Source organism: Haliaeetus albicilla, chromosome 26 (assembly GCF_947461875.1).
Source record: "Haliaeetus albicilla chromosome 26, bHalAlb1.1, whole genome shotgun sequence".
Lineage (NCBI taxonomy): Eukaryota > Metazoa > Chordata > Aves > Accipitriformes > Accipitridae > Haliaeetus > Haliaeetus albicilla.
Genome location: NC_091508.1, coordinates 3,119,713 through 3,132,861, shown reverse-complemented (window position 1 = coordinate 3,132,861; position 13,149 = coordinate 3,119,713). Strand labels below are relative to the sequence as shown.

The 13,149-nt window shown below is 45.6% G+C and overlaps 1 protein-coding gene across 1 annotated transcript in view; it reads right to left on the bottom strand.

The window, feature by feature from the left end:
- Window positions 1–12,329, bottom strand: part of DSTYK (dual serine/threonine and tyrosine protein kinase) — a 28,262-nt gene extending 15,933 nt beyond the window's left edge. The window contains exons 1-2 of the mRNA XM_069770580.1: window positions 11,931–12,329; window positions 3,877–4,262 (exon numbers count right to left, since the gene is read on the bottom strand). Coding sequence (XP_069626681.1) covers window positions 3,877–4,262; window positions 11,931–12,171 — 627 coding nt within the window. The 5' untranslated portion in view covers window positions 12,172–12,329. The remainder of the gene's footprint in view (window positions 1–3,876; window positions 4,263–11,930) is intronic.
- Between the last annotated feature and the right edge of the window lie 820 nt (window positions 12,330–13,149).

Below are 13,149 nucleotides of genomic sequence, written 5' to 3'. Positions count from 1 at the left end.
GTAACTCTAATCTGGAGAGAATCCCAGGTAAGAAAACTGAACTATACCTCTGGTCTGCAGCAAACACTGCTGTCCTTTACAGAACACAATTGCTTTGATTTTGTGCAATGACTCTGAACCGCACTTCATCAGGGAATTTCGTTTTACCTTTGCTGGAAGGGCCAGCCCAAGAAAACCTGTGAGGTATACACACTCATGAAACAGTCCGAGAAGCAAAGCTCTTTCTGACCATGAATTCTTCCTCTGTAAAAGACATATTACTAAGCGAGCAAAACTAGAAACAGAGAACAGGTTTCACATGGGTGGAAAAAAATTTCATGGTGCTGGCATTTTCAGTATCTTCTACCCTCATTTATGCCAGCATAAAGGGACAGATGAAGACAACTTCAGCTATTCAATGCTGGTACATGGCAGAAGCACCTCAGCACACCCCAAAGTAAGATGATGCTACATGGAAGGAAGAGTGTCTCAGCCAGCACGAAAGCTTTTCAGTTTTCTGTGTTAATGCCACAACCAAACATGTTAAAAATACCCTCAAGAAGGAGATCAGGGCATGTTCTTCCAAGTTTTAAGCAGGATGTACTTTAAAATAACCACCCAATAGGTACTTAACCACATTCTTTGCTACTTGTAACAGCTACTAATTCATATGACCTGCATCACTACTATAGTACCTGAAGAAATGCAAACCCAAACTAATTCTTCTGTTAGAGCTCATAGAACCATCTTGTATTTCTTCATTCATTTTCCAGCTTTGTCAGAGCAGCTGAAAATTTTTCTTTCCCTACAAGCCCTGGCTAAAACTTTTCAGCCCAAGACTCAAATTTGCATGAAGCACAAAGCAAGACAAAGGCATGAAAAAGGAAGCTTTCACCCCAGTTAACCTCCTCCCATTCAGCTGTACCATCCAGGTGAAACCCAATACTTCATAGAAGTCCATTTCAGCTTCCAGGCACAGCTGATAAGATTTAGGGAAAGAGCCAACTGTTTACTCCCACTATAAATCTAATAATCTGTCTGCCTATATGGATTATTCCCCATGACCTAGATGCATTCCTGTGCACAGTGATCCCCAAGGAATACAGCAGCTTTGCCAAAGTTTTTCCTTCCCTGATATCTTACGTTTAAAAATAACTAAGTTCACATACCTATTAGCACAAGGTAGTGTTCTCACAGCAGCTGACCCACACAAATGAAATTTTTGGCTCCCTCCTCCTCACCCCCTTTTCTGTGAAACAAGTTTTGATTAAGACTTCCTTCAGTAACACAGAAAAGCAAGCATGGTCCCGCCCTAGATATCAGACTAAACAAGAAAACTCAGGGTGCTCCACTGGCAGTTCAATATTAAAAAGTGGTATATTCTACACTTGTATCGAATTTTTCTCCAAGTAAAAAAAGTAGTTTAGTTAATATTTGGATACTGTTAACCTAACAAATAATTTAGCCTTTTTTTACTGGACTAATGGCTAATGAGTTTGGATTTAGCAAACAAGTATCTACACCAAGAAGCCTGATTCGGCATTAAGTGCCTGCACAAAACAGCACCATGTAATCTAGGTGTCCAAGCCAGTCTGTGCAACTAAGTCTCTTGGTAAGAGATGCTTAGGCCTAAAAAGCTGCACAACATTCCCCAGGCCCTTAAGTCACCGACAGCTCCTTTGATGGTAGCCTACTGGTAGATAAGTGACCTCACTATGGGGAATGAATATGATTTCAAACAGAAATCCACAAATGAAATTCTCATCTCCTATAACTGTTCAAGCCCACAGTAAGGACCTGCAAATGTTTCTTCAAACACTAGTAAGGTGTTTGAATATCTGGAACGTAAGGTTATCACGAAACACAGTACTACTTATAAGCGCTCTGCTGCTGGGAGAAAAACAAATAGATAAAAATACAGGGATTCTAGGTAACAAGTGGGGTAAAATTTAGATTGATTTCCTTCCCCCTCTGCCTAAAAGGTGCTGAGCTCCCCCAAATTATTTGGTTCCTGGGCAAATCTAAATCCTTAAGATCTGTACTGAATATCATGTTATCATCAAGCACGCAAATTATTAAACCGCTAGTTTTGTTTCACAAGTTAAGAAAAAGCAGAAGTTCCTTCAGAGTAGTTCTACAGACATGCAACTTTGGACAGTGTCTGAAAAACCTCATCCATTATTGCTCCAGATATATACTCCATCAGTTACAGAAGTAGTGTCCATAACTAGCAGGTATTTACTTAAAAAACTTTGTTGGCGTGGTGTATACTGAGCTGTATGGAGAATGCACATCAGGTAGAAGGGTGGAAAAACCCACAGGTCTCTCAACAGGAGGTCAGACTCCTGTAATTTAACAGGAAGCTATCCCTAGCCCAATTACCTGCCAAAACACATTATGTTCTCCTAACAGCCTTAAAAAAATTTTTGTTCTTCCTTTAGCCCATTAAATTCATGTAAGGAATCAATCTGAAGCTAGCTGTGATTCACCCTCTCTCCTTCTATTGGAAGAGCTTTTTATTTCACCAACCCTTTTCAGATTAAGCTGACTAGCTGTTTTCATCTAAGTGTCCTAAATATAACCAAAGCCAGACAGAGAGATCTTTGTCACTTACATGAGAAATCTGAAAGAGGGTTGTAAACTGCAGTGTGTCTGAACTGGCCCAAATAAAAACGTAACCAAGTAAAATAAATGTAAAGCTAAATACTCTTTTATGCATAGCAAGGCAGGATTTTAGAAGCAGAAGATCCAGAACAGGCATTTGCTTTGCAGCACCAGCAGCTGATCTGGTACTCTTTCGCAAAGTAGTGGGTGCCTCACATACAGTTTATACAAACACGGCACTTCTGTTCTCTTTCAGTGGATACTGGAAGCCACAAATGCACTACAACGTAGCATTGACTCAGCTGACCTCATTAGGATAGGCTTAAGTTTAGCTACAGTCTGGGTTTGTAAAATGTATTTCAAACTGATGAAGATAGACTGGGTCTTCATTTTCCGCCTATGTACAATCACGTCTTGATTCATAGGTCCAGAAAAAAATTACCTTGCTACTTTATTGTTCAACAATGAAGTTCATACTCTTACTTATGTGACAACAGATCATATTCTTTGCACTTAAACAATTTATATTTAAGAATTAATTATCTATTCCAGATATTCAACAGCCAAACACACGCTGCAGAAGTATTAGACTGCAACAACAAAGACTCTACATAAGATATGAAATGCAACAGAAGTTATAAAAAGCTATGAAATACAACCCCCACCTTTACAGATATTTCCCAAACACCAAACTGCAACACTTGCAGGAAAGGAACACGTTTTATGGACAAGTAAAAGGAAAGTCACAGATACTAACAACATTAGAAACAGCACTGAGAACAGACTCCCACCTTCTTGTTCTTAACACCTTCAATTTCCACTGACACCACAGAAATGTAAAAAGCCACCCTCTCAAATGAAGTCAGGTCACTTTATCAGATGTTGGAATTAAGAAGCTTTTTTTCCGACAACAAGCTCTTCAGGACAGAGATAAAAAAGTACATATCCTTGTACGACAGCTTCTAGCTACTATCAGACAGCAAAGCTAACTCTGAATGACCTTGAAACTGGAGAAAAATTTTAGGAGACACTTGGAGTTACATCTGAGTAAGCTTGGCTTCTGAGATGGATGGAAACATTACACAGGAATGATAATGCTAAGAGTCAACATTGAAACAAAAGCACACCAGCATAGACAGCGATGCTCAATTAAAATCCTAACACCAGACTTACAACTTCTCTTTAATTAAAAAAAATTCCTATGCTTGAGAGTTTACACCATTAGCTTTATTAGGGACTATAAATGTTACATCTCAAGTTCACTACAACAATGGTACATGGACACCTAGTTACCTTTAGTAGTGAGTACGGCAGCATGACCTCCAGCTCTGCTATCCGGTGAGCGGGATCTTCGCTGTCCCCATGAATTTCTAAGTCCTCCTCTGGTATCGTGTCCCAGTGCCCTCGGTGGGCTGCCATCATATGGACCAGTTCATACTGCTCAGGCAGCGCTAGGCTAATCCGTGTTTGTGTCCCATGCGTGAAACGGATCCGTCGCCTCTTACAATTCTCCTCATTGCTGATTTTGGTGGTAGGGAGCAGCTTCTCACCCAGCAGTATGTTGAGTAACTGGCATTTGGCATTACAGTTCTGGCCAAGAATCAGAAGGCAAGGGTGCCAGCTCACAGTCCGCTGGAGATGCTCTTCCTCATGGCGAGGGAAGGAAATGAAATTCTGCCCTAAAATTGAGGGCAGACTGAATTAGAACAGGTCGGCTGAACAATAAGTCTCGTATCTCTAAGCCAGCTGAACGCAAAAGTTCAGACATTGCTGCCCCTCAACCCGCCAAGAAACCCACATAGCACCAAGAATTTGCTTATGCATTCTGAAACTAGTGTCAGCAATTCAGCATTTCTGCACCAACACAGAGGTCCACAGTAGGTTGATTCTCACAAAGCCATTGAGACAATTTGTTACTGTTCTCCCCACCTATTTCACTGGGAAGTGTTTACACAGAGCTCTCTTCAGCAGGTTAGTGGAAGATGAATGGTAGGGCCTAAAAGTCAAGAGAAAACAGTTGTCAAGGTTGAAACAACCAAAGGGCTAATTTTGCCTTGGGTTGGAACAGTGTTTCGCCTTGCTTCAGAGTTCAAGGAGGCCCAATGGGTCACTAAGGCTAACTCTTCCCAAGTTTTGATGGTTTGGCTGTACAGAACATTCCTGTCACATACCAGAAATAAATTCAATCAACTATGAATCGGTGACAGTTCCACCCACACACTTAAAAATGTCAAATACTTTGCATCTACCAAATCCTGAGGGTATTACTGCACAAGCTTGTTGACCAAACTCTAGGAACATTGACATTAAAGCAGTAAAAGCTCCTTCCTAGCCTAAAGGAAAGGCATTCTTGCAAAATTGCTTCTCTACATGAAGCACATGACAAGACCAAGTTTGCTGAGACATGGTAGCAGAACTAATAGCCTCTGCCAGCAATTCCCTATGACGGAAATACAATCACAGCATCTAAAGAAACTGTCACGCTTTCACCAGCCTGCATAGAGATGAGCCCAAGGGAAGACACTCTTTGCTAGCAGCCAGAAGGCTCCTAGGCAGTCTAAAACACCATAAGAAACGGCTTCATTCCTTTGATCACATTAACAGTACACATCTTTCCTAACCTATACAGTTGAACTAAATAGGCACAGTTTGCCAGATATTCTTATTAAGAATAACGTTTAAGCTACAAAAGGAAATTACTCAACATCTGTATCTTCTTGCGAGTAGCAGGACTCCTTGTAATCACTCTCCTTACCCATCTTCCATCCGAAGCATCAGTTGTACCATCCCACTAGTCAGGCCCTTTGAATTCTTAGTCCATGATGCTGCAACTCCTAGCATTTGCCTTACTACATTAATTCAGTCTCGGTACTGAATTTAGCTTCTGTATTCTTTTACAAGTCCTAAATACAGTTTTTCCCAAGCTCAGTCATCTAAGCTGAAGTCTAAGCAGCTTTGCGTTACCTTAGGCATAGCAACAGAATAATTCTGGTAGTACAAAAAAAATGGATACAAACAAATTCCCCATCTGCTGCACTTCAGCACAATCCCCGTGAGTACAAAACAGCTAGTGTTCCACCACAGCCAGAAAGCTAGCCCATGTTCCCAGATCTGAAGGCAGATGGCACCCAAGAATGAAATGGCAAATGGAGACACCAGTTCCCAACAGAACTGCCAAATCTGAAAGCTATAAACCAGTACGATTGCCCCGATATCAGGCAAACTGATAAGAACGACAGTTTAAAGATAGACTTAAATACAATACAGCAGAGAAGCACCAGCAGGGATTTTGTAGGGGAAGGTCCCATTTCACCAGGGCTATTAAAATTCTTTTAATGAGTCACGTTCTGGCATGCAGAATTGTTTCAGCATCTCAAGCCCCGAGAAAACAAGATACTCTCATATACCAAGATATTCCTCAACACTACCAACCAAATTAAAGATAATGTACAACAGCTATTCTAGCCCGCATTCTGATAGCACTCCATTCTTCCATTTTAATTAGAATCATTCAAAGCAGGAGCAACACCATGTGTAATTGGTTGTGTCTTAGACCCAGTTTAAGGCTTCTTTAACATCTTGCCCAAGATTTACCATTCCTTCAAATCTGCAGTCTGGAAATAGGACTGCTGGAGGAGTTCTCTCCATCAGAGTCGTCCTTCCACTCCACTCTACACTAAGGGGAAACCCTCTCTGTGCCTCAGCAAGCCCCTCTCCTGCACCTCTGCCCCACACAGCCCCAAATGCTGACCCCCATAAACCAACAGTTTGGAAAAGGTTGAGGGAGACATCACTTCTTGAAGCATGACTCTTCATAACTGTTTCTTAAACAAGCCTTTCAAGATCCACAACCATAGCAGAGTGGCCACATCAAGTGACTAAGGGCAGAATCTGGCTAGCAGCTCACAAAAGATAAAAATCAGCAAAACCCCACAAATAGCAACATTTAAGCCTTCATCTACAAGATAAAGAATTTCTTTGATCTGGTTACAGCTATTGAAACTTCAACTGGAATTCAGGCGCACTCTTCAGCTACCGAGCATGAAAAAAGCAATTCAGAAGGCATTGTACAGGCCATGAAGCCTTCTCTGCACAGGCTTTTGAAAAGAAAAGAAGAGGCAGATTGCACCCTCTCCTCATTCTGGGCAGCCTCTGTATTTATGGGTACTTAATGCCAGCACAAAATGATTGAAATACAGCAGCTTAGCTGAAATCATCGAAGCACAGATGGATATATAAATACTACATCTTTAAAACACCCTTCATCTTTTCATGCACACAACCACCCTGTGGATCAGCATTTATTCAACAAGTTTACTACAAGTGGTATCAGTAATGAAGCCATTACATTTAACATTATGTCACACTGCAATATTCCAAGTATGTGAAGTACAAACCTGGAAGCAGCACCAAAAGCAAGACTCAGCCGTATCACAACTAACCCACTGCACCATCAAGGCACCCAACTCATGGCAGTGGTTTCAACCCTGCGTGAATCTATCACCGGATTATCTTACAGTGACCTCAAGGTCTCAAACCTGAAGCGAGTTGCACAGCAATGGAGCTATTGCTCATATTCTGCATTGCAGAAAGTATGTCGCTATTTCTGCACATCAGAATAAGACACAGGGTAAAAACACTCATTCAGTACTTAATACGTGATATCATTAACCTGAACATCAAGAATTCAAGTTGGGAGGAATATGACCTCCTGTGTTACCTAACAAAAAGTAGATTTAGAATTTGCTTACTGAAGAGATGTAGCGATATTCCCACATCTATGTGAGCAGCCCCTGTTTGTGACAGGACTTTTGCCAATATTTTAGCTGGTGCTACATACTGTATCCAAATACTGTATCATTTGGAGACATGTGATAAACACTTCAAAAAAATGGCTGCAAGGGGAGTCCTTAAGCGCGTGCATCCTATTAAGCTCCTTTTGATGAAAGGAGGCCTGTCCAAGAACAAGGACGTCTCTCACCAAGACTCATCTCAAAATTCAGTCAAACACTTGGAAGAAGAATCTTAAGCTGAATTTATGGAATCTACCGAAGCCCTAAGCATTTACTCATCCCCTTTTCAAGGATGGCCAACTACACTGCCAGTCTCACTTATCTTTCTATTCTATTTTCAATAATACATGCGGACAACACTGCCTAAATAAGGCCAGACCCTCACGCTTCTTATTGCAAATACCGATACCTTTCATAGAAATCCTTACATTTCTGTGGTGCTGGCGATGTCTTACAGCATGCTTTGACTACTACAAGACATACAATTAACGCACTCAGTTTTAGTTCTACCCCACCACACATCTATCAGCACAGCGGTGTTAATTCCAGGAGAACACATACAACTAATCAATACACCAACATAAGCAGTTCCTACAGGAGCGACTGTTACGACGTTAGCAGCTCCCAAAGTCTGCAGAACCAAGCTTCAGCTCCTGCTTAACTTGAAGCTTGTTAGCAAGAGCCTCCTCCCATCTATATGAGGAGTTATTTCACAAGTACCCTCCTGACCACCTCTCCACACATTATCTAGTCTTAAAAGCCATCTTCTTATGTTGACACACCTAACAGCACAATAGGAGTCCTAACCTTTTGAGGATCACAGCAATATAGGCAGAGCAGTCACATTTTAACCAGGGTATATACTCTCAGTCAATATAGCATCAGGATGAAAACTCTTCCAAACCCTCTGGTTAATACACTCACCCCCTATGAAATACATTTATGTAGGGAGTCATCAGGCTACCAAGCCTAGGGCTTTCTCCCCAGCACACACTCATTAAGATAACACCACAGCTGCTGACAAAAACTCTGGAGAGACTGTGGATATCTGTACAAGAGGTACAGCTCAGTTTACAGAAATTTCTGAAATAAGGCAAAAGAAATATCAAACAATCTCAGGTTCCTAGGTCAAAGAGTTCAAATTATTACAAGTACTTAATGAAGAAAACAACTACAATTAGTAGAAGACAGGGTTGCTGGTTTTTTTTCTTAGTATCTTTACATATTTCAGTAAAATCTGCTACTGAGCCCCTAATTAAGATTTTCTTTTTACAGAAAGTCAGTACAAAACACACTAGCTAACAGCACCAAGAATAAAAAGTTGTCAGACCTGTGCAGGCTAAAGCTACAGGACTGTCATAGTACTTTAACAAATCATTCTTAAAAGCCTATTCATGACAAAGCAGACCTAGAGACCAGACAATATTTTGTTGAACGCTTCAGAAATGCAGACAGTGCAAACAGGACTTTCTCCTTCCCGTCATAAACAGTAGCTGGAAGGCAATTATTTTTCCTTGAATTTATTTTACTTCTCTTGCTATGAGGACCAAGTCCTGGTACTAAGGCCACAGAGGGAACATTTGGTCAGTGACAATCCTTTATTGGCAAATATTGCCTGTCATCCTCCTAAACAGAGGAGGGTGGGATGTAAAAGCAAGTACACATTTGCCCCTTCAAGTACCCAACCCTGGCTGACCCAGCTTACCTGAAAGGTCAGTGGCTACTACTCAGCTTAGCAGATACTTAGGTCTGGTTTTAGACAGAGTAACCCGGGCCATGCTTTAGGTTGCTTGAGTTGCGTTGATTCGAAGGGCAGTTACCTTTCTATGTTGTTACACTCGCTTCACAGGTGTCTCAAAACAAACTTCTTCACATTTGTTTTGTTTCCAAGACATCCAAATTTACTTTCACAGTTTATTTTTCCACTTCAACCATAGGCAGTAAGTGTCCTGTCCATTTCACTTCCCAGTTCCTTTGTATTTCACAAAACATTAGCATTCACACCTCAGCACACTGCAGAGCACTGCCAAAAGTCTGCAGAGCTGTTTGGTCAAAATTACTCTCACTTTGACACCACTTAGCAGGGCAGGGCAGATTTGAGGGAAAAGCAGTTCTGAAGTCAGCGAGAATGGTGCTCCTTAAACCCTCTAACACTTAAAATAATCTCCCCATGTTACACAGGGGAAAAAAAGCTTTATTACCAGCCACTAAGTTTCAGAGAGTGCTAGAAATGTACAACACAACTAAAATTTTACAGAAACAAGCAGCTCTGTGCAAAGATGATTATTCAGGCACAAAGGTAATAAGCAATACCACGACTCTGGGTTTCAGGCAAAGGCTTGTGTCTTCCCATATCTTAAAAAATAATAATCATTGGTTCAGTTACTTTGCAGTTGACTCATTTAAGAAAACTGCCAGCCTCCAGTATTATACCAAGTCCTTCTCTTCATCCTCTCCTTTCCTCTTTCCACACTTCCCTCAAGACTGCCACCATGACTTCCCACCTTCTAACATGGAGCAGGTTTATTAACTTGATCTGTGCCCCACCTGGAACATCTCACCACTTCGCCAGTTTGAGAACTGCCAATTTATTTTTAAGAACAGTAAATGTTATACAACCTCTGCAGTCTGAAATCCTGAACCAAGAGTCTACACTGTTATTACTGTTTGCATGAATAAGCTCTAAAGCAGTCAGCCTTTCCCTGAAGCCCTGATACTTAAGGGCCAGTTGGTAACACATTCAGCAGTAAAGTCAAACTGGGTCAAGGTAAGTATATGGGAAAAAAAGAAGGTTATAAGTGCTCTGTATTAGAAACAGGCAGGATATTTGGTGAAATCTGTATCCTACATCAGGAATATTTAATTAATGATGCATCCAAATCTACAAAGCCCGATAAGCAGACTTTCAAAGATGCAATTGCTATTTGACTAGCAATGTTTTACAAGAAATAACCAAATAGAAGAGCAAGTCCAGTGGAGTGCTACCATTCAGACAGCACTGAGACCCACAGAGAATGAGGGAAACCAACTAGTTCCTACTTCTTGGAAGTCACAGAAAGATGTAAACAAACATTTTTATGAAACTATTCACTTCTATTCCAACAGATTACATAGATGTGGTGGGTTGACCTTGGCTGGACACCAGGTGCCCACCAAGCTGCTCTATCACTCCCCTCAGCAGAACGGGGCAGGGAGAAATAAGATGAAAAAAAAACCCTCATGGGTCAAGATAAAGACTGTTTAATAAAGCGAAAGCAAAGGCCGCATGCAGAAGCAAAGGAAAACAAAAGATTTATTCTCTACTTCCCATCAGCAGGCCATGCCCAGCCACTTCCCGAGAAGCAGGGAGTCAGTACATTTAGTGGTTGCTCCGGAAGACAAATGTCATAATAACGAATCTCACCTGCCCCCCTCTCCCCCCTGCTTCTCTTCGCTTTTATTGCTAAGCGGACATCATATAGTATGGAATATCCCTTCGGTCAGTTTGGGTCAGCTGTCCTGGGCTGTGTCCCCTCCCAAGATCTTGCCCACCCTCAGTCTACTAGTGAGGGGGGAGTGCTGGAGAGACAGCCTTGATGCTGTGTGAGCGCTGCTCAGCAGTAGCCAAAACACTGGCATGTTATCAAAACCTTTCTAGCTACCAATACAGAGCACAGCACTAGGAGGGCTACTATGAGGAGAATTAACTCCCTCTCAGCCAGACTCAGTATGGTGGAACACTACTTTTTTTTACACAGACTGACAGAAAAGCTCAACAACACTTCAGTTTGCAAATCCGAACTGTAAGTGTAAGACAAGCATGGACAAGTACCTCGGACAAGTAGCCAGAGATGACTCAAGAGCCATTTGGAAATGAATAAAGAAGATCTTTATAAATATTTAGCATCACGCTAAACTCTTCTTACAAGACAGTCTTATGGAAAGACGAAGACCTGCACATGGCAGGAGGGCTCCCACCAGCAGCAGTGTTTGTCAACACTGACAGATGAGGACAAAGCTGATGAACGAAGCCTGGCGCTATTCCCACAGAATTCCATGACAAACACACCTTGAGGAACACCGGCCCCACAAGCCATGGGTGCTGCATCTTCCTAACCCACCCCCCCCACCCCCGCAGCTCCCAGCCCCCCCCCATGGCTGGGAGCTGCGGGGGGGGGGGGGGGGGGGTGTTAGAAAGATGGTCAGAGGGACCCATCTCCCCAACAGCCCCCATCACCCGCTCACCCCCAGCCTGCTCACTTCACCCCCACAAAGCCTCTCAACCCCCCCCAAGGCACCCCAGCTCTCCATATGCACCCCCCCAACCCATCTAACCCCCCCATTACAGACCCCACAGCCCACCCACCGCCTCCCACCTGTACCCCAACCCTCACAAGCCCCCCCCACCCCTCGCTGCCCACAACTCACCCCACAAGCCCCCTCACCCCACAACCCCCCCCCCCGCCCCCCTCTTTTATCCCCACAGACCGCCTCCATTTCCTCCCACACCCCAAACACAGGCCTCCCCGCCCGCCGCAGGCCCTGCCCGACTTCCCCCCCCGGTCCCTCTCTCACCGCCGGGCCCGGGACCATCCCGGTGGGCCCCGTCCCCAGCCCCGGTGGGAGGACCCTCGCCAAAAGCCACCGAAGCGAAGGGGTGCCCCTGGGAGTACTTGACGTCGCGGAAGAACTTCTTGGTCTCACGCAGGTTGTGCTGCAGCCGCGCCAAGTGCCGGTTGTAGTGACCGAAGGAACGGCACAGTTCGCGGATCACCCCGCCGGGACCCCGCCACGAAGGGGCCCCTTCGCCCTCCATGGCCTCCGGGTCCGTTCCGCTATCCCCTCCCCACCGCGGGGGACACTCGGCCCCTGCCAGGCTGACGCTCCCCGGTCTCTCCGCCCTCACGGAGGGGAACGGCGGGCCCCTCCCGGCGGCCGGGCTTTCCTCGTCTCTCTCTCTCTCTCTCTCTTCCCCCCCCACCCACCCCTCCCGCCTCCCCTACCCCCGCCGCCGCCGCCGCCTTCTTCCTCAGGGGGCAGCGCCTCAGCAAACGGCGCTGCGTGCGGCGCGGAACCTTTATCGGGGCGCCGCGGGGCAAAGGGGGAGGAGGCCGGGCGGACCCCGGGGGAGCGAGGCATGCCGGGAGTTGTAGTTCGGCCGCGCAGGGAGGCTGCGCGCCGCGCGGGGGGTGCCGGGAATTGTAGTCCCGCCGGGCTCCCGGTGGAGAAGCGGGCGGGGGGCGGGGGAGCAGGGCGGCGGGCCGCCCTCCCGCGGCTGCCAACCCCGCTCCGGGATTTCTGCCCACCCGCCGTCAGCCCGGGACCGGCAGGGAAGCACCGGGGGGGGGACACACCGGGAGAAGCAGGCGGCGGCCGGCGGAGCCCCTCGCCCGGAGCCACGCCCGCACTGAGGCCAAGCGGCGGCGGAGCCTCGGCCGCGGCCCCGGCCGCTGCCGGACGGCTCCGCTGCCCGGTCAGCACCGCCGGGCCGGTGGAGGTGCGGCGGGGTTCCAGCGCGGGGAGGGAGGACAAAAAAAAATAAAAAAAATAAAAGAATTACAATAAAAATATAGATACAAAAGGGGAAAACAAAAGGCAAAGCAGCGCCCCGGGGGCAGGGCAGCGGCGCGCCGCTCCGTCTCCGCGCTGCGCGGACCGGCTCGGCCGGGGGCGGCGGGGCCGGCAGCACCGGGCGCCGCGACAGCTCCGCGCCGCCGCCAATCGGCGCCGTCGGCACCGCCCACTTGCCGCCGCCATTGGCCGGCTCGGCCGCCACTCAGGTCCCGGCGGCGGC